At 40.7% G+C, this 27,708-nt stretch overlaps 1 protein-coding gene across 5 annotated transcripts in view; it reads right to left on the bottom strand.

The window, feature by feature from the left end:
• The window catches only part of TTC13 (tetratricopeptide repeat domain 13), a 69,003-nt gene that overhangs the window by 35,607 nt on the left and 5,688 nt on the right, over window positions 1–27,708 (bottom strand). For 2 of the 5 annotated variants that reach the window (XM_068547626.1, XM_068547627.1), the window contains exons 2-5: window positions 16,406–16,500; window positions 12,504–12,579; window positions 9,184–9,254; window positions 307–372 (exon numbers count right to left, since the gene is read on the bottom strand). In XM_068547626.1, the coding sequence (XP_068403727.1) occupies window positions 307–372; window positions 9,184–9,254; window positions 12,504–12,579; window positions 16,406–16,500 (308 nt within the window). Of the gene's footprint in view, window positions 1–306; window positions 373–9,183; window positions 9,255–12,503; window positions 12,580–16,405; window positions 16,501–22,302; window positions 22,574–27,708 lie in introns of those variants that run through there. The other 3 variants (XM_068547628.1, XM_068547629.1, XM_068547630.1) reach the window with 2 other exon arrangements.

Genomic DNA, 27,708 nt, shown 5'->3' with positions numbered 1-27,708 from the left:
CAGTCAAGGTCTCGTGTTTTTCTAGGCTTATGTCCAGCTCATCATGAAATAAAGCTTAGGCTGCCAAAGGCTGTCCTTTTGAAATAGAAAGTAACCTCAGAAGACCTGGGCAGAAATCCCCATCCCCCCACGTCCCAGCCACTTGATCTTGCGGAAGTCCCCTACGGCCACGGTCTCATCTGTGAACTGGAATGACACCACTGCGTGTTCCAGCAGAGCTCGGGGAGCGGTGAGGGGCTCTATGGGGACCCTGGCCCAAGCCCGGTCACGTAGACACTATGGCAGGCGTGACTATTCCATACTCACATGTAATCCCTTCTTTCCATAGGCTATCCCTCGGCCATAAATTGCACTAACCAGATCAGGTTCCTCCTAGTCAGACCAAAACAGAAACACGTCAAAAACCATAAACAAAACAAAACAAAACAAATCAGTTTCTGCTCAAAGCACGTTAACGCCACACATGACAGCTCTACGTTATGCTACCACCACTCATGTCAGTCCATACACAGTCCCCAACCAAAAAAGTCTATCTTTTTAAAGCTCACTTGAATGAGACATGAATAAGAGTTTTACATCAAAAAAAAAAAAAAAAAACACTTAAAAATAGAGAAAACCAACATTACTGAGCGCTGTGCCAGTTTCTTTCTCACAGTCGTCTTACTTAAAATGCAATCCTCTCAGCAGCTCTATGATGGGCGGCACCAGCAAACACAGCCCAGAGAGAAAACGGAGGTTCGGAGAAGCAGATACAGGAGTAAGGGCCTGGGTGACACCTCCTCCTAGTTTGTCTGCTTTCAGGTAGTCATGCAATAATCTGAAAAGGAAAGAACCCGTCGGAGCCAGCACAACAAGGGACCAGAGGTGAGTTGGTTCCACAGTCTGTTGGGGGTTAATACAGTCCTTTATTCTAACGGGTCAGAGCGAGAACCAGACCCTTTCTGCAACCTGCTCCCATGCGGACCGGATGCAACGCCTCTCAGGCCCAAGGACAGAGCGTCTGCTACCCCTGCCATCAAGTCCCTACACATGGGGCAGTGGCATGAACTTCCATCTGCATTTAACCCGTGAAATTCTTAGCCTCTTCTCTGAATCCTTCCCTGCATATTTAAGAAAGAAGAGTACACAGCCCCTGGCTATAAGGTCCTGAAGGAAGAACTTGACTACAGCAGATGAGCTATTTTACAGGCTAATCTATTATCGGTTTCAAATCTGAGATAGGGTGTCTGTGGGTATTGCCGCAAAAGACACATCAACTTCAATGATGAGAAAGTGGGAAAAAATAAAGGATAAGATGCTATATGCTGAAAAACAAAAAAAGGCTACTATAAACAGAATCAGGTACATCACCTCAGGTAGCAAGTGGGTGCATCACTGGCTACAACCCAACCAGCAGATGGGCCTCATGGTATATGGAAAATTGGAAAAATTCAAGTAAATAATTACAGATTTCTAGCTTCTCTTGGAAAATGAAAAAATCCAACAATGACAGACCCACATTTGGGCATGAGTGTGTGAGAACGTGACAGAAACATAGGCACCGGCTGCCTATTTCGATGAAGGGTGTGTATTCACTAGCTTACCATGAGCCCCCTCATTGTCTCTACACTACATCAATTCACTTTGCTCACTTAATGTGCTTCTCTGGCTCCCAGAGAGTTTTGGATTTCTGATTCATAACGTATGTGTAACTGACATGAAAGGTTGTCCACGCTATTTGCTAAATGGGAAAAAGTATGAGTTACAGAACGACAGATGAATGGTAGTCACTTCTTATAAATAACACTTATATAGGATTATGTGGGTCAGTAGGTGCATAGAAAAAAAGCTCTCCAAAATACTAACAGTAGTTTTCTCTAGAGAATGGGGTTACTAGGTATCTTCCTATTCTGCTTAATACACTGATGCATTCCTTTTAATTGTTTAAAACAAACACACATACAGTTATAATCAGAAAAAAAATGTGTTAAGTAAGACATATTACAGAAAATAGTAGGAAACTTTACTGTCAATTGAAAATATTGTATTTAAATAAATAAAGAGAAATTTTATTATAAATTATAGAAAATTTAGGAGACGAAGAAAAGCACAAAAAATAAGGTAAAAGGCACCCTACAATCCTGTCACCCAGAGATAACACTTTAAACATTTAAATATTCCTCTGGGGACTTCCCGGGTGGTGCAGTGGTTAAGAATCCGCCTGCCAATGCAGGGGACACAGGTTCGAGCCCTGGTCCGGGAAGATCCCACGTGCCGCAGAGCAAATAATCCCGTGCACCACAACTACTGAACCTGAGCTCTAGAGCCCGCATGCCGTAACTACTGAGCCCGCGTGCTGCAACTACTGAAACCCATGCACCTAGAGCCTGTGCTCCGCAACAAGAGAAGCCACTGCACTGAGAAGCCCACGCACCGCCATGAAGAGTAGCCCCAGCTCGCCGCAACTAGAGAAAGCCCACGCGCAGCAACGAAGACCCAACGCTGCCAAAAATAAATAAAATTTTTAAAATAAATAAATAAACAAACACATAAATATTCCTCCTGGCTTAAAGAAAGGCAGAGCAAGTAGTCTGAGAGAGGGATACAGGTACAGAGGGTGAGGAGAAGCAGGAAAAAGAGTTCCCCACTGAGGAATCAAAGTCAGACGGTCTTCACGCTTCTCTCTAGGAACGGCACCTGCCAGAAGACCGAACAGTCAACAGAGCGGCACCTCGGCCAGGCTGGGTGGGGCTGGTGAGCCCACGCAGCTCACGCCTGCTGATGACAGGCCTCCAGGGAGAGGAAACCCCACTTGCAGAGAAGCTTTTCTCCTCAACTGAGGAAAATTTTATACCAGATGACAGGAGGTTAGTTAGAAAAAAGTGCATTTAAATAAAGAGTTATTCTACTTGCGTGACGGGCATCTCCATACACCCTGTGGCCACTCCAGCCACCATGGGAGGCGTCCTCATGTCCCCAGCCAACATATGTACTCAAGATATCCCGGTGCTTTCACCTGCTGATCCATCAGCCACGGCCCAGTTCGCAGCTTTCCTCTCCCACCTGGCTACTGCAACGGCCTTAAGCACGCTCTTGTTTCTTCCCATCCAGGCTCCAGGCCCACACTAAGAGCCACCTCAGGGTGATCATGACACTCCCCTGGCGGAGACCGCTCACTGCCCCCCAGCGCCTGCACTAGCAACATTCAAACATTTTCACTCTCACCCACAGTAAGAAATACATCTTACACCGTAACCCAGTACACTCGTACGTATATACATAAACACACACACAAACACATCAGAAACAGAAGTTTCACTAACGTCTCATCGAGAGCCTTACTACACACAATGTAATCTGGTATTTCCTCGTCTGGTGTATTTCATTAGAAAAATGCTAGTCTTGACTCACCAATTCATTTCAGGGCCCACTAAAGGGTAGCGCCTCATAATTTGAAAAACAGTGAGGTAACATCCAAATGCCTTTGCAAAATATACTGATCGTTTTTCTGCCTCTCTGTTCACCTCCTTCCTCTGCCCCACTCATGATTCATGCTCTAAAAATTGGCTTAATGGGACTTCCCTGGCGGTCCAGTGGTTAAGACTTCGCCTTCCAGTGCAGGGGGTGTGGGTTCCATACCTGGACGGGGAGCTAAGATCCCACATGCCTCGCAGCCAAAAAACCAAAATATAAAACAGAAGCAGTATTGTAACAAATTCAATGAAGACTTTTAAAAAATGGTCCACATCAAAAAAAAAATCTTAAAAAAAAAAAAAAATAATAATAAAAATTAGCATTACTTAGTAGTTCCCTAGATACAACAGGGTATCCCAAGCTCGGTGCATTTGCAAATGCTCTCATCTGCCTGAAACACCCACCCACGGCCTCTGTGCCCAAGAAAGTCCTTCAATCCTTGAACCCTCTCTTCTGACTCCTTCCAGATGCCCCTGGAAAATAGATACGCCCCTCTCCTCTGTTCCACTATATGTCATAGGGATGTGAGTCATTCATTCAACAAATATTTACTCAGGGCCAGCTATGAGCCATGTCCCGTCCCATGTGCTATGAATACCATAGTAAGCAAGAACCAACACAGAAGGCAAAAAAGATTCTTGCCTTCTTGGAGCATAGCCAAAGAATCACAGACATAAATGTAAAGTTATACCTTCAGTAAATGCTAGAGTGATAAATGGTGCTTTTAGAAAATGTATAAAGACTTGAACAAGGTTAGGAAGGATTTCCTAAAGAAGAGATACCTGGGCTGAGATCTGTAGAGGATGGGGGAATCCCAGAATGACTGGTCCAGGCAGCGGGGGCAGACGGTGCAAAGGCTCAGAGGGAAGCGGGGAACACGGCATCTCCAAGCTGAGGTTGGAGAGGCAGGTACGGACCTTATTAAGGATTTTTATCTCTAACTTAAAAGTAGCAGCAAAGTATATGTGTGTTTAAAGTACATGTTTGTATGGTGTGTACATGTGCGTGTGTGTGGAGGGTGTGAGGAGAGAAGCCAGGAACCGAGAGCCCCATCTGTCATCTGGCAGATGGAAGCGGCTCAGCCGTGGTTTGAACAGAGCCGGGAGAAGCAGATGGACAAAGGAGATACTTGGGAGGCACACAGACAGAGCTGGTGATGAAGTAAGTGGCACACACATGTGTGGAACATGTGGCCTCACATAGCCCTGCGGAGACGGTGCCATTCACTGAGCTTGGCGACACTAGGATACGAGGAGGAATTCTTTTTCAGTTGTGGCTGGGGAGGATCTGGTGGGATCAGGGGAGAGCAGGCAGTCGATTTGGAACCCGTAATAATACCAGACTATAACTATGATAACTACCACGATAACTAAACATCCTTCTGTGCGGTTGGAAGAAAATTCTGAAAAGAAGAGTCAGTCGAATGGAGAAAACCTAAACACGTTACAGATGCACATGTTTGTTTTCTCTATTATTCAATTTACACGTTCTTTTTAGAATTTCTTTCCGACAGCGTAGAAGGATCTATAATTATTGTGGTTGTTACCACACCACAGTATCGCCTAGTATTACAGGTTCCTAAATTGAAAGAGTAGATTTTATTGCTTTTTTTGATTGATACAACTTTATTCCTTTATCACTGGCTTTGGATGTTAACAAGTCAAAACTCTTCCTTTATGAAACGTCACAATGAATTATTGTTTCAAAGAAAAAACAATGTTTATTTCTAAAAACAAATTGAGCTCAGAATATCATTTCAAAGTATTTTTGAATACACAAGTCTAATAATATTTACACTTTATAAAGTTCTCAGAATTTTAAATGAATTAAATTAAACTAATATTTCAATCGCCCAATATTACTCACTTTATGCAAATGCAAAATCATGGTATAATAAGACTGTTATCTTACTGGGTCATGTCCACTTAGCTGTCTCAATTCTCCAAAGAATCAATTTTTTTAAACCCATAAAAGTCTAATTTACCATCTTCATTATATTATTTACATAGTGATTTTAAAATTTACAAATATTTATTTTTCCACCACAAGGTTGGCTTTTTGTTAAAACTCGAAAGTCACGGGATCAAACACAAACGAATAAGTCAAAAATGTCACTGCACAGCAATGTAACAAGGATTAAGTTCTGTGTAAGTGGCAGGCACACATACATATGTACATAAAAGATGGTTACAAGATCATGTGCAGAGGAATGTTTCACACTTTGTCTGCTGATGTAAAAAAGAAACAAAGTTCTTTCATGAATTCAATTCCACCAGAATCAGATCAGAATCAGATGAGCTCAAGGTCACACAACTAACAGCACAGGCCAACTGCCTCATAACACTGTCACAGCACTTACGTCACCCAGCCCTGCATGAGCATCAAAGCAGCACAGACATCAGGAAAGGGTCCCACTTTCAAGAACACTATGATAGAAGTGCTGACACATGTGGAAGTGACACAAGGACACTGACGTGGAGACAATACTAATTGATACGCTTTTAAAATCAAGAGGTTCCAATGAAGATGGACAGATCTATTAAGTCTTGAAATTGTGCTCTGTTGGAAACCTTGATGCTCAAGGAACACTGTATTCCTTAATAGACGTGCCAAACAACCCATACTTGGATAAATATTCAAAGGAACAGTTTGAAACAACAAAGATTATGGAAATAGCCCGTAAGTTTGTTCTCTGATGCTGGAGCTAAGACCACAAGAAAGTATAAAAGCTTTACATCAAAAGGTCACTCTGGAATATGAGTGGCCCTCATGCATAGATCCAAATTTCACATTAAATGATCTTATATAAATGGTGAATATAATAAAATCCTAGCCCCCATGGCCCCATCTGTCTTCAGCTTTCTATGAATGGAGTCCGATTCGATGCACTCCTGTTTCACCCTGGAGTTCGCGGGCTGTCCAAGAGAAACACTTAGTCAGGAGATAACAAGCTAAAAAAACTGGAAAAGCTTGTCTGTGAACAGTTATCACTGAAGATTTGTTAGAGGATGTTTATTGGCTTAAAAATAAAGAGTTTTCGCACATGTGGAAGGGTCCTGCAAGGAACAGGTGAACATCTGATAGCATGTACTGACAAAAATTGACCCTCTGGTGACGCTGAGCTGAGTCCTAACTTGGCATCCCTCCACGCTTGCAGAAACGCTTCACCACTATTCTGAATACTGGATACGAAAAAGTATTGCTGGGGTAAAAATCAGTTTCATTACCGCAAGACCCAGTATTGCTGTATTTGCCAATAAAAGAAAAGGAAGAGCAGTTAGATGTAAAGAATGGTCATACTTTAAAAATACAACATAAAGAGACTGATTTATGCAAATTCTGATTCATGGTAAGAAAAGGAGTTTTGGTCAATTAGAGAAGTAGCAATAACTATTCTTTGGACACTTGCTACCACGTGGTTGTACAGTTTCTTGATGAGATTGGCTATCAAAAATTTGAAGAAATCAATGAAAAGCTCTTAAACAGGAATTATGTGCATCAGTTTCAAACATAAAGACTAATATGGAAAAGTTATGTCCAGAAAAGCAGAATCAGATCTCTTATTAAAATTTTAAAAAAGAATTTTAGCACTTAATATCAAACCTTTGTATTTTGTATTTATCATAGTCATATAACATAAAGAAAATGTGACAGATTTTCACCAAGCTCTATCTGGATGCCTCTAAATTTGCTCCCGCTTACTCCACTGTGTCATATGATTTTCCACATGTGTTATAATGCAGAAAAGGCTGGGAAGCACCAAAACAAAGGGGAAGAGAGACATCCCCAAGGAGAGCACCAGCAGGAAAGCCAAAGGCATTGAATTCCCACGTAAAGACGTGTTATGAACGACGACGCAGTCTTGTCTTCTGTGGACCCGTAGCATTTGAACTTTCTGCGGCTCCACCATCCTCTATTCTTGCCCCATCGTAGCTTGAATCACCAAAATCACCAGTCCGACCTTATAATCCACACATTCTCAAAGAAAAATTTACCAGTCGAAAGCAACCCAACGCAGATTGATGAAAATGTTATATCAAACTTCAATATATTAATATCTTTTCTTAGCACAAAGAGAAAAACTCTGATCTACTTTCTGAATGCAATTGCAAGAAAAATAGGTTTTACAATAATAAATGGACAACAGAGATATTATAGAGTCACTAAAATGACTGTAGAGAAATACTGAAAAACATTTATAAAATTAAGTAAAAAAGTAATACAAAATAGTACATAAGTTCAGATTATAAAAAACAAATGCATACTTTGAAAAGGCCATAAACTTAAATAATGGTAGAGTGGCAGAATTAGGAAATTTTTTATTACTTAAAGTTTTTTCTTTAACGTTGTTATATTGCCTTCAGCTAGACTGATAACAATATTTTTCAAAAAGTTAAATGAATTGCTAATACGTCTGCAAGCCTGTACTGTTGTCTTCTGTTGGCTACCGTAAATTAACTGACATTTGCTCCTATAAATGTATCAAAACCTCCCTTTCAAACCAGGGTGTTAAAGTGCTTTCTTACCTTTTTAAATACTGCAATGCTAAACAGAAAGGCGAGTTTTAAAACTTTATAATCTACCCATTGCACTTTAAACTCCAATGAAGAATATTATTCCATATGACCATTCAAACACATAGCTGCTTGGATCTAAGCACTTTAAAGTAATAACTATAAAAATATCTTATTGATTATTTGAGAGTGAAGATAGAATTGTCAACATAATTAATCATATGTTTAAAAAGAGAAAACAAAAGCAAAGCAAAAATTTCAAAAATAATACTTTAAAATTAAGTCTGCCTGCTGGATTGTAAACTATCTATTGGCTCTTACTGTATTAGCACAGATGAATATGCCAGAATGGTCCTTTGAATAGCTGAAATTAACTGAGCACTTACTATGTGCCAGGCACCTAGTAAAGTACTTTTTAAGATATTTCATTCAAACTGAACGAGAATATTTTTGGACGTAGTTATTATTATGCCTATAATCCAGGTGGTTAAATAACTTGCTAGTAAGCAGCAGAGTAGATGAGAACTTGGGTATTTCTAATTCTACCTGACCCTCCTGGACAGAGAATGGATAATGGCCAGGCATCTACCAGAGTACAGTTAAATCATGACCCGAGATACACAGCCAGCAATGTCAGGCTGCATTGCAGGTCTCCTATGCAACTCTTATACTTGCGTATGAAAGCACTTGGTCTGTACCGGATTTTAACACAGCCATCAATCAATAGATGCCCAATACTTCCACTGAAGAGTCTCATAATTATACTTTAAGGTGAGAAACAAATCCACGAGTGGACTTAAGTATGCAGATCAACTCCTGCATGGAGAGTAAACATCCGTAACTCCAAGAATTTCCAGTGTCCACATCTCATGGGAGATATCAAGATAGAGAGGAAAATGAGCTGAAGCTAACGTTTGTCTTTTTGAAACTTGGTTTGAATCTCACCTCTGCCACCTGATGGTGGGGAGACTACAAGCAAATTGCCTGATCTCCTTAGATCTCATTTTCCTCCTTTAAAATAAAGTAATACTGCAAAGATTAAATGAGAGCATGTTACAAGGCCTGCACTAAGAGAGTGCTCGGTCAGGGCTGATTTCCTTTACTTTCTTGTAAAATCTTAAAATCCATGTTTTATTGCAGCACTTTAGCTATGCATAAGTCCATATTTTTGTCGTGACTATAAACTTGCAATTATATAATTAAGAAGAAAAATTACCTGAAGCATTGTTGAAAAATGTCTTATTGCTTCATCATAGAGACCACTGCCAATCAACACATATGCAATAGCTATGAAAAAATACAGAAACATTAAAGGAACGAATAAAGGATCTCAGACTGGAATTGGTAACGAAATTCTTTACCAAATCTTAAAAGGCAGCTCCAACGACTAGAAGCAGTTAAAGAAAACCTAGAAGTTAATAAGACGTAATTGAATTCTCCTACCACTCAGCACTTGCTAATCAGTCGTCTAGTTCCATCTAGATTTAAATTATTAAAGCCATCTATAAAACATCTGCCTACAAGAAGTAATTATCTTTTTCTAAGCCCATCACTCACTTTCAAATACCAAATAATCTTTATGATGTCTCTTATCTATGTATACAAAAGAGCTAGTAATAAGCCTGAATAATATCCATATAACATGGCAATGTGACTTGACTGTGAAAGTTAGAAGAAATACCCAAATAGCATCACATATCTCGATTCCTGCAGGTGCTGAATTTACTGCCAATTACCTAGTAAGAACAAAAACAGAGGCTCCAATTAATATATATTAATATAATGCTCAACTGTAGATATAATTCACACCACTGCAAGAGACTACTAGTCTTTTCCCTAGCTCTTCTATTCAAAATATAGTCAAGACACTACTCAAAATATACTCTAAAGATCACAAATAGTTTTTAATCAAGTTGTTTATGTAAGTGGTATTTTGAAATTAGAGCCATGAATATCTCTTAAAACATGGCACAATTTTGACTAAACTTTTTCACCTGTCAAAAAAACCAATAAATTTTAATATTCTAGATTACATTTCTATCTATAATATTTGCCCTAACTCTCTAAAGCCCCAAATATCCCTGAAAAATTGTATTCCTAACTCAATATAATACTATTTTGATCATATTTCTTTGCAAAAAAAGCTTTATGCAACCCTCTAATTCAAGGACATAATTACGTGTTCAAGAAGATGGGCAACTAAAACTTTTAATGTCATTCAGAGTTTAAATTCCCTGAAAGTAAAAAGTAGTAAAAACAGTAAATGCAGAAAGAGATTCAGAGTATCTTTATAACTAACCTGAGAAAAGTAAAATTCAGAAACATCGAGTATCATAATAATACGAGAGCTTTTGGGGGCATTCTTCAACATGAAAAGAGGACCGTTTTCATCCTAATTTCTTTGAAAAGACAATTAAGCTTAAACTCCTATTCAGAATAATGGGAATGGATACTATTCAGGTAGTTGTAGCAGACAAGGAGATAACCAGAGACCTCTTCGGTGGAGATCAGCAGCATTAGTAGTAAAAACAACAACAACAACAATAATAGTTACACGTACAGTACTTTTAATACGTGCCAGGCACAATCCTAATTATATACATGTATTATAACCCATTTACTCCTTAATTGCAGTGAGGTAGGTGCAACTGTCATCCCCATTTGCAGACAAGGAAATGAAGCATTTAAACTGTCCAAAGACAGCATGCAGTGAGACAAAGGAAACAGGCTGCTTGGCTCCAGGACCCACCCTCCTCACCAACACGCTACCCTGAGAAAAATCTGGGCTGCATTTAAACTACTGTGCACGGGGCCGGACTGCAAAATGGCTTGAATTCCTTGATTGCATGAACAGGGACTGAAACATAAACTTGTGCATTTTTGAGTGTAGGAAGATCCTTTAGAAAGCCAAGATCTGGGCTCAGATTCTGGCCCCACCACTCACTGGCTGTGTCACCACGGGGACCTCAGTCACTCTCATGACTCTCTGGGTCTTGCTTAACTAGCCTGTAGAAAATTTTCTTAGATTCCTTTCAGATCTAAATTTTCAGAATTTCCTATCTATCTTCCCATAATCAGTAAATATCTGTTGAATGAACAAATGAATAAGTGACCCATAAAAACAAATACGGCTTTAGTGGATGTTATACTTAGGAACATGTTGAAAATTGTCGTCCTTGGCTAGCCTACTGAACTCCACTCAAATAAAATCAAATGCAGCTCTCAAATCTTTCCATCTAAAAGTAAATATTTTTTTGAGAAAAACCCAAAAGTATGCATTGAAAAGTAATCTAAATCTTGGACAAATATAAATAACTATTCGTACCAGGATCTAAATTTGGTTGTGGGAGTTCAAAGACATAAAGAAAAAACTAGGAGAGCTGGAATCTCCCAGAAATTGTTAATAACCAGCAATTCCACATCTCCCCACAGCATGTATGTTGACAGAGGTCATTTTTCCAAGAAAAAAAAATACTGAGGTTCAAAAGCTCCTAAGCCAGCTCAGGGCCTATCCTATCCCAGGGTGTACTAGGATTATTCTTAGAGCACAGGACAGGCCTGGCACACGTTAGGCTCTTAACTCAGTATTTAATAAATGAATATAAGGCTGAACAGAATCCAAGGACTACAACAGAGACCAAATCTGATGCCTTAAAGGATAATTAATTCTCAAAGCCCACTCAAAGAATATAAACAAAAAGGGATTAATACTTTCAAAATAGTCAACTCTCAGTTATCTGCACCAACAGAGGAAGAAGCCAATACAAGAAGTGCTCAGTCTTAATATACAATGCGTATGGCAGAAGAAAGGATAAAATGGTTATGTGTAAATTGGACAGAAAAAAATTTCTGCAGGTGCTTTGGGCCACCAGGCAACATGCAGGAGCACGCACTTAGGTGAAATCTGTCCAGCTGCAGTGTTCAGTGCTCTATTCAATTTTGTTTCCACTCTTTCAAGTGTGAGCTGACTAGGCACTGATGGAGACACACCCAGAGCATATCAGACACTGGCGAAACCAGACCGTTTTGAGACATGCCTTGAACAAGCCAAACTGCATGACCCATTTGCAGATTAGAATGAACTCAACTTTCTACACCCACATGCTTAGACCCAACAATAACTGATTGGCCCCATGAGTAAAATTAACTCAAACCTAGCTACTTTATTACACAGAAGACTGAAGTGGGTGTGATTCTCTCCTGTTTTCACTTCTCTATTGTTCATATTTGATGACAGCACACAAATAACCTTCTAATGAATGCTAATAGCTCATAAGAACTCGTTACCATAATTATTAATCTCCATAGAAACACAGATGTGGAACAGTCCTTAAGGATTCCATCCAGACCTTTTATTTTATGACTTATAGTACGGAGACCCTCACAAGGGTTGAATGCCCTACCCAAGATCAACCTCTCGTGCTGGCGGAGCCAGGCTCTGTGCTCTTTCTGCCTCACCATCCTGCCTACCTGATCTGCATCTGATCATAAATTCTAGGCAAATATCCCAGGAATAGCCCCCGAGTCAAGTCTCACCTAACTCTTCATTTGTGCTGTCATTATCAGTAGCAAATGGGAATCTCTTTTGTTCGGCAATAGACTTGGCTTGGCTCTGAAATAAAAACAAACATACATTTTAGCTTATCGCAGATGAAGAGAAACTTACCATGAAACCTGTATTTAAAAAAATTAAAGCTATATTTGATTTATATGAAAGCAAGAAAATCTTCACATTAAGTCATATCAATCATGTACTTCAGGGACACAATTTGTGCTGTAACTGATTTGCTTCCTCGCCTTATCACTAGTCGTTTTCGGTTTCCAGGAACACCTATCTTTTTACTTTCATGGGGATTAATCTTCCCGGCTGTTCCAAAGCTCCCTCCACAGACTACTCAATGACATCGATCATGTTACAAAGATCACATTCTAGTGTTTGGTCTCCAAAGTGGCTTGATAACAGAATATTTTTTTAAATAAATTTATTGATTTTTCACTGCGTTGAGTCTCTGTTGCTGCACGCAGGCTTTCTCTAGTTGCGGCGAGCAGGGCCTACTTTTTGTTGCGGTGCTCGGGCTTCTCATTGCGGAGGCTCCTCTTGTTGCGGAGCACGCGCTCTAGGCGCGCGGGCTTCAGCAGTTGTGGCTCGCAGGCTCTAGAGCGCAGGCTCAGCAGTTGTGGTGCATGGGCTTAGCTGCTCCGCGGCATGTGGGATCTTCCCGGACCAGGGCTCGAACCCATGTCCCCTGCATTGGCAGGTGGATTCTTAACCACTGCGCCACCAGGGAAGTCCCCCAGAATATTGCTTTTTAAACTCTAAAAATATTTTAGAAGCAAGAGCTACAGGTTGTTGGGACTTCCCTGGGGGTCCAGTGGTTAAGACTTCGCCTTCCAATGCAGGGGGCCCGGGTTCGATCCCTGGTTGGGGAGCTAAGATCCCACACGCCTCATGGCCAACAAACCAAAAAAAACCATAAAACAGAAGCAATATTGTAACAAATTCAATAAAGACTTTAAAAATGGTCCACATCAAAAAAATCTTAAAAAAAAAGCTATAGGTGGTACAGGGATGACACCATAATAGGACCAGCAAAACCTGACCAAGAAACAAGACATGCTATTAAATAATGCATAGCAGGCCATGAACATAACCATCCTACTTGATGCATATGCAGACACGCATATGCACACTTGGCAGAAAAGCTAAAGCAAAAGCGGAAGCTAGGGAAAAACAAAGTAAGTAAGTTAGCTTAGTAATTGGAATGATTTTATAGGCAGCAATGGTCCAACATACAAAATGATGGCTCTATTGTGTTTTGGAGACAAATCATGTCTGATTATGCAAACAGCTGTCACTTTGCCAGAAGCTTTGACTGTCAACGCTAAGCTGTGATATGCTTAGCCTACAGGGTACACATTGAAATGATAACTTCATACCAGATTCACCTACGATATGATTAAAACTTGTACACACACATAGACAGGAAAAGCTAAGATAATACAAGACTAAAGATGTCGCCTTTGGCAAAACTTTACAATCAGAACCCAGTGACATCGCAAGTATTTGAATTCCTCTTTTTGTTAATCCATTGTACAGATGCCTACAGGCATGTATGACAGCCGAATAATTCTACACAGGTGACTCTTCTGACTGATGGATATGCTCTTTAGCTAATGGTTGGTACTCATCAGCCATGGTCTCTTGGGCTTCACTGACTCAACAGAGTAACAGGTATTTCCACCTATATTCCCTACCCTCTTAAAGTCAAGACTGATGTCCAGATACAGAGTGGTTTTTGGTTTGCCTATAAAACAAGTCAAGAATAAGCCACCTCTACTTAGAACACAAGTTAAAAGATACAGGTCAGAAGGGCATCCCATCTCAGGAGACTCAGTTCTCACCTCATTCCATTCAGGACCCCAAACAAAATGAAACACCTGAAAATTCTACTGCTTTGGGAATGTTTATACTTTATTTCTTCCAGTAAAACCTCGATGGCTAGAGGGGAACTCTGTCAGCTCTTTCTTGCTTTGTTCTATAGCTGGGAGCTTCCACACATGGGAACCTCATCCGGCTTCTTTAAGAAGTGGTAGATTCCACAACACGTGAGGGCAGCACAGCACTGTACATACTTCCAGGTGTGACCAGACACAAGTCCTTCCTCTTTACCAGCTGCTTACAGACAAACACGTAAGTGCAAAACATTTTCTACTTAATAAATTGCTTAGAGCCAAGGAAAGGGGTCTATAAACAATGCTTTTAATACTTTAAACACTTTTTATTATTTCATCCAGTATTCAATGAAGGTCTTGGCAACCATTTGCCAAGCCTTTGTGCAAAAAGATGGGAAGAGAACAGAAATGAAATCCCATAAAAAGAAGAAATCATTTACCAAGCAATATTAAGAATATACTGAAGAGCGTATCTGATTTTAAAGTGTTTTTAATATATTAGAAATAAAATTTGTAACAGAAGTGGGCAGGAAAAGTATAGTACGGACAAATTAATTTCCTGATCAAAAAGAATCTTCCCCACGTCTAATACTGCATCTATAGATATCTTCTGTGTACAGAGTGGAGCAGCTATGATCAAGGAAGTTTAAACACACAACCCCACATTGCTAGTAGACTAACTCCAATCCACCTGTCAGGTCCCTGCTCATGTTTCAATTCCTGAAAGCTGTCTTGCCTGATACCCCTAACTTAAGGGAGATTATGTTGACCCTTTGTTTTTCCTTCGTATGATTTGCACAATTATACTTCTATGCTTACTTGTATAATTATTTGATTAGTAGCTATAGAGCCCTAAGTGCTGGGACCAAGCCTATCTGGCTCACCACTCTCTGCCTAAGTACTTACTTAGCTCAACGCTTGACAAAAATAGGTGCAAAATAAATATCTGGAAAATGAATGATTAAATGAAGAGTTTAACTCCCGTATTTTCAACCTAGGAAAAACAAAAGGCCTAGACTGATAAGCTTTCTCCCATAGGTTACTAGCTAGTGCCATCTTAAACTGGAAAGGAAAACAGTAGATAACATTTGAATTACTATCAGCAAGAAGGTCCCTAATAACTCTAAGAATCTAATCACTTCTCCAAGTGGGGATTATCCAGTTTCTATTTAAATGTTTTCAGTGATGGCCAACTCACTACTTCACAAGTTAGCCCATTCTGGTTTGGGACAAGTCTAATTCAAAAGTTTTTCCATAGACCACGTTGACGGCTATGCAATGAGTTAAGTAAAATCAGTTGATCATTCTCTAGTTTGCAGTTTCTACCCATATTGAGTAGTTCTTACATGAAAAGGCAGAGCTTGGTCTGGAAAAGAAAAGAGTATCCTAAAGGGAAATTTTAAACAAAAGAAGCCAACAATATCTATGTGGATGCTGAAGGAAAAGGCCTGAAGAAAAAATGTTAACCTTGGGCACTGAAAGAATAACAGCCTCACAGAATTAAGTGTGAACAAAAATACCCTGGCACCTTGAGGCAGGCGGGCCAGAGGGGGACACATGCTAGCACGATAGGCAGATGCACATTACGTGGCACAGTGTCAGGTGCTCATCCCTGGAATGGACAGGTCTCTTGTACAGCTTAGTTGGTACTGATTAAAAAAACATAGATATAAAAGATACACAGGCAAAGGCTGGAAAAATAAGATTATACACTACCTTCAAATCCGTAAGGCTCCTAGAAATAAGGTTCAGCCATGATCTCCTTTATTCCTTGGAACTTAAAAGTAAAGAGTCCTAGGTCCAGAATGACCAACCATCAATTCATAAGACATAATAATTCAATGTGACTAAACACCAGATGACCAATCTTTATCTTATGCAACTGGACTCAGCTCCTAGCTGATAAACAGACGCGATCTCCACCTTTTGGAACTAGTATCACCATGTTTCAGGTCACAGAAACAGAAGGCAGAGAAGATGCATACCAGAATCTTTTCAGTGTTGAGGGAAAGCAAAGAGTCACAGGGTGGTGATCCTTTGGGTTCGCAGTCGGAGTCATGGAAGTTCAAAAAGGATGACTCTGAAAAGCAAACAGTCTTTGTTATTCTCCTCACCTTAGATTTAGGGCTCTTAGGTCCTTAACTATGAGTTGCAATGTGAAGAATCCACAAACTCAAAACAAGGACAAGTGTACAAAACACTAAAAGGGGCATCCTGTCTTCCACCTCTACAAATGGGTAACACTTTACAGTTTCCAAGTATCTCACACACGCGTCAGTGATTGTCCTCACAACAGTGAACACAGCTGTAAAGATCCTTTCATGGGATACCTCCTATGTGGCATCATTTCCCAGAGGTTAAAAAAAAAAAATCACAAAGAGGGGAACAAAGTCAAGCCAGGAAGACCTGATGTTAAAAGGTATGTGCTAAGGATCTAGTATCCAGAATATCTAAAAACTCCTCAAATTCAACAAGAAAAAGACAACCCCATTTTAAAAACGGGCAAAGGGCTTGAACCAGCAACTCTCCAAAGATATACAAACAGCCACTGAGTACATGAAAAGATGCTCTACATCATTATTAACTAATGAATGCAAATCAAACCACAAGGAGGTGCCACTTCACACCCACTAGGATGGCTATGATTTTTTTTTTAACGGGAAATCACAAGTGCTGGCAAGGAGGCAGAGAAATTGAACCCTTGTGCAATGCTGATGGGGGTGTAAAACTGTGTGGCCACTGTAGAGTTGGTTGGTTCCTCAAAAAGTTAAAGACAGAATTACCACCTGGTCCCGCTATTCCGCTCCTAGGTACGTACCCCAAAGAACTGAATACAGGGACTCAAGCACACATATGCACATGTTCATAGCAGCACTATTTACAATAACCAAAAGGTGGAAACAGCCTAAATGTCCACCAACAGAAAACGGATAAACAAATTGTGGTATACACATAGAGTGGAATATTATTCAGCCTTAAAAACGAATGAAGTGGGGACTTCCCTGGTGGTCCAGTGGTTGAGAATCTTCCTTCCAATGCAGGGGACGTGGGTTTGAGCACTGGTCGGGGAACTAAGATCCCACATGCCGCGGGGCAATGAAGCCACACGCCGCAACTACTGAGCCCGTGTGGCACAACTAGAGATCCCGCGCTGCGACTAGAGCCCACACGCTCTGGAGCCTGTGTGCCACAACTCGAGAGAGAAAACCCACGTGCCACAACGAAAGATCCCATGTGCCGCAACTAAGACCCAACGCAGCCAAAAATAAATATTTTTTAAAAAATGAATGAAGTACTGATACATATTACAACATGGAAGAACCTCCAAAACAAAAACTAAGTGAAAGAAACTAGACACAAAAGGTCACATATTGTATGATTCCGTTTATATGAAATGTCCAGAATAGGCAAATCCACACAGTATGCACCTTGGCGGTTGAAGGAGGGAATGGAGAGAAACTGCCTGATGGGCAAGGGAGTTTACTTTGGAGTGATGGAAATGTTTTGAGGTAATTGCACTACCTGGTCAATGTACTAAATGCCACTGAACTGTTCACTTGAACATGGTTGATTTTACATTATGTGAATTCTGCCTCAACAACTTATTTTTTAAAATATGCTCTAATGCAGCAGTCATTAAAGAGCACAAAATTATGTTCAGGGAAGCAAGTGAACCAATTTAGCTGAATTCTCACACGTGTGTATCCTAACGACAGGAGAAGGACATGATGGATCCAAGAGCCCTGGTGGGGAGCAGGGACTGAAGCCGGAATGTTACGTCTCACAAGGCACAGCGGGGTTTAAAGGATGGATGGGTTCAGACTGGCGGGCAGAAACGGAATGGATAGTCCAGGCAAAATGAGTGGTGTACAGAAACACAAAGGCAAGCAAATGCAAAGGGGCAGTGAGCAGACCACCCTAGCTAGAGGAGGGAGTTGGTGCTGGAAAATAAAAAATATGAGTTTGGAAGGTGAGTGGTCAGACTAGGAAGTCATGGACCCAGAGAAAGGCTTTAGTCTGACAAGAATGAAGAACCAGCAATGCTTGCTGATAGGCAGTTGGATATACGTTCATCAATAACCTGTCTCCCTTACCTTTTAAAAAAGATACCATTTGAGAACTCACCACATGTTGAGTACTGTGCAAAGCACTATGTAGACATGGCTGTACTCTCTTCTAACAATCTCTCCACTTTATGGAATTCTTTTTAGTTTCAATAAATAAACATCTACATAATTTTTTTTATTGTAATTGAAGTATAGTTGATTTATAATATTAGTTTCAGGTGTACTGATTTTTTTTAATTAAAAAATTTTTTTTTAATTTTTGGCTGCGTTGGGTCTTCATTGTTGCGCGTGGGCTTTCTCTAGTTGCGGCGAGCGGGGGCTACTCTTCCTTGCGGTGAGCGGGCTTCTCATTGCGGTGGCTTCTCTTGTTGCGGATCACGGGCCCTAGGCGCGCGGGCTTCAGTAGTTGCGGCACGTGGGCTCAGTAGTTGTGGCTCGCGGGCTCTAGAGCACAGGCTCAGTAGTTGTGGCGCATGGGCTTAGTTGCTCCGTGGCATGTGGGATCTTCCCAGAATAGGGCTCGAACCCATATCCCCTGCATTGGCAGGTGGATGCTCAACCACTGTGCCACCAGGGAAGTCCAAACATTTATTTAATTTTAAATGTCTGCACAGTATTCCATTGCATGGAACTTAACCATACCCCTATCATTGGATAATTAGGATGTCCTTTCTTTTTTCCTTAATACAGACACTTTCAATGAGTATCCTTGGCCTATATTTTTTGCAAATTTACATAACTGGGCAATTAAACTAAAGTATAACATATGTAATTGCTGAGGCAAAGGGTGTAAACAATTTTAAGACTTTCCATATATATTGCTCCATTTTCATCCCAATACTTAATAATTTCATTCCCATTCGCAGCGTATAACACCACTATTTCTCTCTGCTCAGAGGAGTGCCATTCTTAATCTTTTCCAATCTGAAAATAGTACTAGTAAGATTAAACTTTTGGTTTATTGGCCATTTGTATCTCTTTTGTAAATTGCTTATATCCTTTGCTAATTTGTAAGTCATCTGATCTATTCTGGCCTAAGATTTAGAGAAGAATTTCTAATTATCTACTTTCTAACCTCAGGACCACTTATGAAATTATCGATTTGAATGCCACCTTTATAACACATTATAGTCACTGGAATCTGTTTCTAGACTCCTTTTTTTAAAGGAATCTTTGAGATGATTTACATCTACCTTCTGCAATAGCTCTGACAGATGACTCTTCAATCTCTACATGGACATTTATTTCTAAAAAATTATAGTAGTTATTCACGGTCATTGTAGAAAATACAGAAAAATCACAAAATGTAAATAAAAGTCACTTAGAATACCACCACGCGCTGAGAACCACCATGAAAATTTTGGTGTGTATAATTAAGAGTGATAATTCTGAAATCAGGCGGCTGGGTTTGAATTCCTGTTCTCTGCTACTGCTTTCTAGCTCTTGGCCACTGACTTAGCCTCCTCAGTCTTCAGTTTCTTCATTTGTAAAACAGGGTCAGTAATAAATTATCTACATCACAGGGGTGGTTTGTGAGATTTAAATAAGGAAATATAAGTAAAGCATGTGGTATAGTTTCTGACACAAAGAAGGAGCTCAAAAAATGTTTGCTACTATTGTTATCATGAGGTTGTGAGAATTGAATGAGCAACATTGTTTTGTAAGGTGCCCTAAACACTTAACCATATGGTTACATTTTCTTCTACATTATTTAAATTTAAACTTGGTGAGATTATATATCACTTTAATACTTTAGACATAAAATTTCAATTCTCTACAATAAACCTGCATTTTGTTGTTTTGTTTTGTAGACTTTCTAATCCCTTATAATGATGTTTATTCTGACTTCAGTATCATTGTTTCAATTACTACAGCCTTACAATGAGTGCATACATGTTAATGTAAAACCAAAGCCTGATCACCTTTTTTCTTAAAAAAATTTCTTGGCTATTTGGATAAACATTCTTCCTTCAGATAAACTTCAGTCATTTTGTTACGGTTCCAAAACCAAAAGCCCTGTATGATTTTTATCAGAATTGCATTAAAATTGTAGATTAATGAGGGGAGAAACACCTGACTTCTTTACAAAATTTAATCTTTTATTAACCTATGTGGAATTTTATAATTTTTATACAGGATGTACACGTTCAAGTCTGTTGTGATCTTAAAAAAAAAAAATCGCTTGATAACCACAGATTCATCGGTGGTTGAATCTATTATTTGTTGAGCATCTACTATGTTCCAGTCATGGCCTTAGCCTCAATGGTCGTCAAAACCATAAATGACCCCAGTCCTTGTATATAGCATTCAGTGGGGAAGCTGACAGTAATCAGAGCCACATAAAAAGATGTCAGAATGCAACAGTTTAAGAGTCATGACCTAGAGCATAATCAGGAGAAGAGGTGTGTGCGCTCAGGAAAAGCTTCCAGAGGACCAAGTAACATCAGCTAATACCGATATAGTCACCATGTATAGGCACCCTTCCAATCCCCATTTTAAAGAAGAGGAAAACGAGGCAGACAGCCTAAGCAATTTGCAAAAGGCCACCCTCCAGCAAAGCAATGGAGGTGTTGGTTGGCTGTCTGCCATGAAAGAGTGAAGGCAGATCTAAGCGAGGTTAAGGACTTAACAGGTGAAGGTCCATGGCAGGCTGGCAGGATTGGGAGAGTGGCCTAGGCAGAAACACAGCACATTGTCAGTCTTTTGCCTTCTTAGCTGACTAGAGCTGAAGATTTCATCTGTCCACATTATTGAACTTTTAACAGCTCTATTAATGTCTTCATTTACACAGCGGATAACTGTGCCATCTACACGTAATTATATCAAGGTCTTTTTTAATATTTATACTCACTTAGCATCTTATTTTACTGGACAAAACCTCCCCAAAGTGCTCAATAATACTAGTAATAGAAGGCACTCCTGCTTAGTCCTGACGTTAACATGTCATTTGATGACCCAGAATTTCCTCAACTTTTGACAGTAATACTTTTAAATTTAACATTTACAAACATCCAGTGGGAAGCTGCTCTATGTGCCTATTTTGAGATTGATATATTTTACCATATAAAGGAAGGGTGGAGATCGATGTATTTTACCATATAAAGGAAGAATTCTCCTATTCTTTGCTTTACCCAAAATTTTAAATCAGGAAAGCTGGCTGAAATTTATCAAGTGATTTTGGATATTTCTTTATGATAATCATGATTTCTCTCCTTTGATCTATCAAGGTGATCAATTCCTTAAAAAGTTGAACCATCTTTTGTACTTCTAGAATAAACTAATTGATCAAGGCAGATTATTCTTTTGTTTGCTGGCTTCAGTTTACTAATATTTTACTTAGGATTTTTATAACTATGTTAATAGCTTTCTTTTCTCCCCCCGAACTTTATCAGATTCTGGCATCAGTGTTTTTTGCTGGTTTGGTAAGGTCTGTGATACAAAAATAGCTTGTTCTAGTTGTAACTAGAGTTGTCTGGAACAGGAGGTTAAATTTGTTCTTTAATCTAAAAATAATAACCCAACCAGCTGTATTTAAATGCTACAGATTTCCATGAAATTAGGAAAAGTCTGTTTTCTTCCTTGTTCAGGTCATACGAGTCATTGCATCGTGATTACTACAGAAATAGTCTCAAAACACATTACAGGATCTGATCTTTTTCTTCCACATCATCTTCCTGGATATTTCTCTACTGCTTCTTATTTTTAACCTATTAGCAGAGATTTCTGCACCGTTGTCTCTTAAATTCTAACAGCCGCTACAGTTGTGCACATACCCCCTCATTCATTACGCGCATTTGCATCTGCTCCCTACTTACACGTTAGCCTTATCAGATTCATCTTTTATTCTTTTTTAAAGAAGCAGCTCTTGGGTCTATTGATCCATTCCGTTGTTGCTCTGTTTCTAATTCATTTATTCTGGCTTTGTTCTTCTTAGTCCTGCAATTTCCTTTATTTCCTCTTCTAGTTTCCCAAGTTTAGTATCCAGTTCATTTATTCCCTTTCTTCTTTAGTATTAAGATGCCATGGAAAGCTTCAGCAGGAAGAAAGATCAAAGACAGTGGGGAGAGAAGGACCGGAGACCGGAGCACAGAGGCCAGGTGGAGGCCATGGCCAGTTACAAAACAGGAAAGTCCCAACACAGGCAGAGGCCACTGGGTCAAAACACGGGGTCAGAGTCTAAAGAGATATGAAGGAAAAAGGACAGGCCTTTGAGAAAATTGGGCACAGGAAGAGGAAAGAGGCACTGTTTCCCGTGTGTGCAGCTAGAAAGGGGTAGTGCCCCTAACTGAAGTGGGGAGTCTAAGAGAAAGAGGGCTTTTAGAGGGAAGTAAAGCGCTAACTCTGGGTTTAAGCAATTGCTCGTGAGATGCTAAACCAGGAAGCTGTCTTGCATGTAGTTAGGAAATTCCAGAGAAAGAGCTACAGATATAAATTTGATAATCATTAACTGATGGTAGATGATTAAGCAGGAAATGTAGGTAGGATCTCTAAGAAAGCTTAGGAAGCTTAAGTTTAATGGGAAGAGCAGAGCTGACCCTGGTGGGAACAAGATATTTAAGAGGCAGAGGGAGAATCAACTTGATAATCTACCTTTTTCTAAAGGGCTACCTATTTCTTTGAACAGTTCTACATCTTTGTCATAAAGCTATACAGAGAGTTATACGGATTCCTAAAGGCAAATACAGCTGACCCTTGAACAACATGGGGGTTAGGGGTGCCAATCCTCCAGGCGGTTGAAAATCTGCGTATAACTTGTAGTCAGCCCCCCGTATCCACAGCTGCACAACTGAAGATTCACCAAACACAGATCGTGCAGCACTGTAGTATCTCCTACTGAAAAAAATCCATGTAAAAGTGAACCTGCACAGTTCAAACCCGTGCTGTTTAAGGGTCAGCTGTATTTGTTTCTTCTCATTTTCTTGATTACCCTTGCTAGATGATTGTCTAAACTTTACTCGTTATTTTCAAACAACCAGCTCTTCTATTTAAAGCTCCTCTTTCCCTGACTTCAGAATTAATTAGTTCTGCAGCAAAGTAACGGAGGGGTTCAGAGCACAGGCTGTGGTGCCAGACTGACTCAGATTAGATGCCTAGCTGGCTGTTTGACTTTGGGCAAGTCCTTTAATTTCTCCTAGCCTCAGTTTCCTCATCTGTAAAACAGGAATAACTACCACCACATACCCTCTTAGGGCAACTGTGAGGAATAGACGTAATGCCCACAGTTCACAGAATGATTGTTAAATGTTAGTATATACATCTAGGCTAAAATTTCTGGGGTTTTCTTGTAAATTTCTTCTTCCTGCTTTCCTGAAGTTTATTTTGGCCTTCACAGTACTTTACAGCTTTCAAAATACTTTCACAGACATTATTTCTTTTGGTCCTCCATTCTCTGAGGCTGGTGGAACATACCTTGGGCTCACTGTACACGTGGGGAACGATGCTCAATGTTAATGGACACGTTTAAGGTCACACAAATGAAGAAACAATGAAGCGAAGATTCGCCACAGATGCGCTCTCGGACACCCCATCGATAGGGGCACACGGCACATTTGTCACCGCTCATTCTGCCGAAGCGGGGTCCTGGTAATAGTCTACTACAGCAATGCCATCCAACTTCTTTCTTCTCCCCCTCAACCTTACACACAGCTGACTTTAAGAAGAGCATCTCTGGTGGAGAGACAGGAGCTGACTATAGGACATTGAGACAGTGTATATAAACATCTTCTCTGAGGAATTCTGCTGTAAAAGGGAACAGAGAGATGAGGTGGTGGCTGGAAGGACTCGGTGGTCCTGTCTTCGTTGCCTGTTTTTTCAAGATGGGCGCTGCACCAGGCAGAAGCCACGAGTCCTCCAAGGAGACAGGACCGCAGGCAAAGGCTATCAGTACAGCTGTGGGCGGGCTGACAGCTAGAATGGCGGGAAAGCGTGGAAGTTCTCAATCAAATAAGAGGAGAGCATGGCCTCCTGCTGAGGAGAGGAGAGGAGAGGAGAGGAGGTGTCACTGAAAGGAGCATGCGTCTGTCACACATTCCTGTCCTGCAACGAAAAACTGACTGAAAGCTTGCGTTTCCCCGAAGGAAAATGTTTCATAAGGAATTCCACAGCCGCTTCTGTGCTCATCACTTGACCACCTGGCTCCAGGTATAACAGACGGTGGGCCAGGCTCACCTGAACACAAGGATGACTGGACTTTTCCCATGGAGGAGCCAGAACTTGGAAGTCAAGTGCCAGATATTTATCGACAATTCTGGTCCCAGGTGTAGGGTAAACCCGGGAAGAGCAGACCGCATTACCGTGGCTGGAGGAGCTCCCTGAAGGTCAAGCAGGTGCTACACGGCATCAACTTGTAGTGCCTTTGCTTTTTTTTTTTTGGTCAATAACTGGACTTTAATGAGTAATTCTGGTAAAAGCGTTTTTGCACAGATATGCAGGTATAAAACACATATAAAAAATGAACAAAAAGATTCCTTCTCTCAAGTACATCTGAGAACAGCCATGACTAAGCTTAACGTGATATATATTTCAGAGCTTAAAACCCAAGAAACTTTGCTTTTATCAGTTTCTGCATTTGTAAGACAACCACTAATGAGGGTGAAGCTAGGTCCCCCTGAAACCGAGCTGCCCTGTCAAGTTCATGATTAACCTTTCTATCCAAAACTTTATTCTCTTTCTTATCCTGCTCCCTGCTCCCCTCAAGATTGAGGAGTATCAAAGAAAAGGTGGGGGGGGGGGGGGGGTTGACCCCTGCGGGGTCCTCCTGGGTACCAAAGCCCCTCCATGTCACCTGTTTTTTGTTTGTGGAAAAAGGCTTTAGTCTCCTGCGTTCCAAAGAGCAGACTCAAGCAGTTACCAATTAGGGAAGTGAGGGAATGAAGAAAGTAAGGAAAAGCAATCAAGCAAGAAACGTTAATGGTAGCTTAAACAATAGTTCCACGATAAAAGTCCTAGTTCCTCCTAAAGGATAACCATCTGATGCGTATCTTGGAGTTGTTCTGCAGAAACTAAGACCCCACCCAGGCGGAGGGCTGCGACTACCTGCTGATCACAAGCCTGTAGATCCCAGACTGGTTGGAACCAGAAGCTTGATGATTAAGATCCCCAAAACATTACCTTATTTCCTCACCACCAACCAATCAGAAGAAAGCCCACAGGCTACAATTCTCACCCCAAACGTTGCCTTTAAAACCCTTCCCTGAGGGCTTCCCTGGTGGCGCAGTGGTTGAGAATCTGCCTGCCAATGCAGGGGACACGGGTTCGAGCCCTGGTCTGGGAAGATCCCACATGCCACGGAGCGACTAGGCCCGTGAGCCACAATTGCTGAGCCTGCGCGTCTGGAGCCTGTGCTCCACAACAAGAGAGGCCAATAGTGAGAGGCCCGCGCACCGCGATGAAGAGTGGCCCCCACTTGCCACAACTAGAGAAAGCCCTCGCACAGAAACGAAGACCCAACACAGCCATAAATTAAAAAAAAAAAAAAAAACCCTTCCCTGAAAGCCATCGGGGAGTTTGGACTTTCTGAGCACGAGCTGCCAGCCCTCCTGGCTTGGTGCCCTGCAAATAATCGTTGAACTTTCCTTCACCACAGCCCGGCGTCAGCAGACTGGCTTTGCGGTGCTGTGGGCGTGCAGACTCAAGTTCGGTTCAGTAACAAGGAGGTTGTAGATTACCTTGCTGGATGGTCCCAGGGGGTACTTTTCCTTTAGAACGTAATAACAGGAAAAGTAATAACAAGGAAAATTCTCCTCTGAAGAATTTATATGCTTCTTTTGTTCTAATAAAATACTATTCATCAGTACCTGAGATGTGTAAGTTATCATAAAACAACTTGAAAATAGAGGCTGCCCACTGAGAATTAGATTATAAAGTCAACATATAACTAGTCCTCTAGAACAAGGATCTGCAAAAGCCATCTTAATAGAGACAGAACGGCTTTCTAGCAAAACATGAATGTAACTTGACTGAAGCTGTATTAACTCACACAAAAGTAAAGTACTTGTAAAGAATGTATAAAACCAAAAGAAACGGAGTTGGTCAGCTGCACAGAATGGAAAAAGAAGCATGGAAGCAAGTTACAGGGCGCCGATCCAGGAACAGAAGAGGATGGCAGGTGCTGCCGCCAGCATACTGGGCACCGGGCCTTACCCACAAAGGCTGCTCACTTAGCCTGGGGCTATACACTGCGCGCTGAAAATGCATCGCAGGCTCAGGGTGGCACGCGCTCTGAAGCACTGAAGACTTTTGCATAAGCCCACACGCACTGACATCATGAGCTCTACTGGGAAAGCTGAAGCAGATCTAGGCAGTGATGTGAAACCATTAGAGACAAGGAAACAGTGTCAATTAGAACACTCCAGACACAGGCAGGAAAAAGTCACAAGAGAAGTCCACTGGTCTTTCGTGCAGAAGCCGTGCCAGGCAGAGGACAGACCACCTGACACAGGACCCCCGGGTACCTGTGTGAAGAACGCCAGCGCCTGAGCAGAGTCTATGCACTGTGCTGGTTCCTGAGGCAGAAATGACGCCACAGCAAATACTTCCCGATGAAAAAGGGTGACGTAGAATAAGACTTTATTAGCATGCTTAAAAACAGATAGCAGTTATTGATTTGGGTTTCTTTCCGGTTACACGTGTAACTCAGTTTGCAAAAATGTATGGAGCTTTATTTACACTTGTGATGCACACATTTTTCTGCATATGTCATATTTCAATAAAGAGTAAAAATAAAAAAAGACAGCAGAAGGAAAATGTTGGAAAGCATTAACCCAAAGTGAAAAGTATTAAAATTCTGTTACTTGAATAAATTTTGTACTTATTCTATCTGCAAGATAACAAACCCAAACAAAAAGATAAGATGACCTCTTTAAAACACTACACTGTGAAAAGGGGATGCTTTATAAGTTGGTCAGTCAGGCCAATATCTATTGAGTGCAAAGAAGCCAAGCTGTCTCTACAGGCTGTAAAAGAGACTCCTTGAAAAGTTTTTATACAGAAAGTACTCTGCCACTTCCTGTAGTATGCTCCACGTAGGTAGGTTTAAAAACCCAGGCCACGTATCTTTTGCCCTCATCCAGAGGGGAAAAGAATTAACCTCTGTCACCCAAAGCTGAACACCATCTACCAGTGCACAAAAACTTGTAAAAGGTAAATGTAATTCTTAACGACAACATAATCTACAGGAAGAAGCTAACGAGTATGCAAATACCATGGGCTATCAGCTTCCT

This window comes from Eschrichtius robustus, chromosome 7, assembly GCF_028021215.1.
Source record: "Eschrichtius robustus isolate mEscRob2 chromosome 7, mEscRob2.pri, whole genome shotgun sequence".
In the NCBI taxonomy this organism is placed as follows: domain Eukaryota; kingdom Metazoa; phylum Chordata; class Mammalia; order Artiodactyla; family Eschrichtiidae; genus Eschrichtius; species Eschrichtius robustus.
Note: the sequence above shows the minus strand (reverse complement) of the source record. Positions and strands in the feature narration are given on the sequence as shown.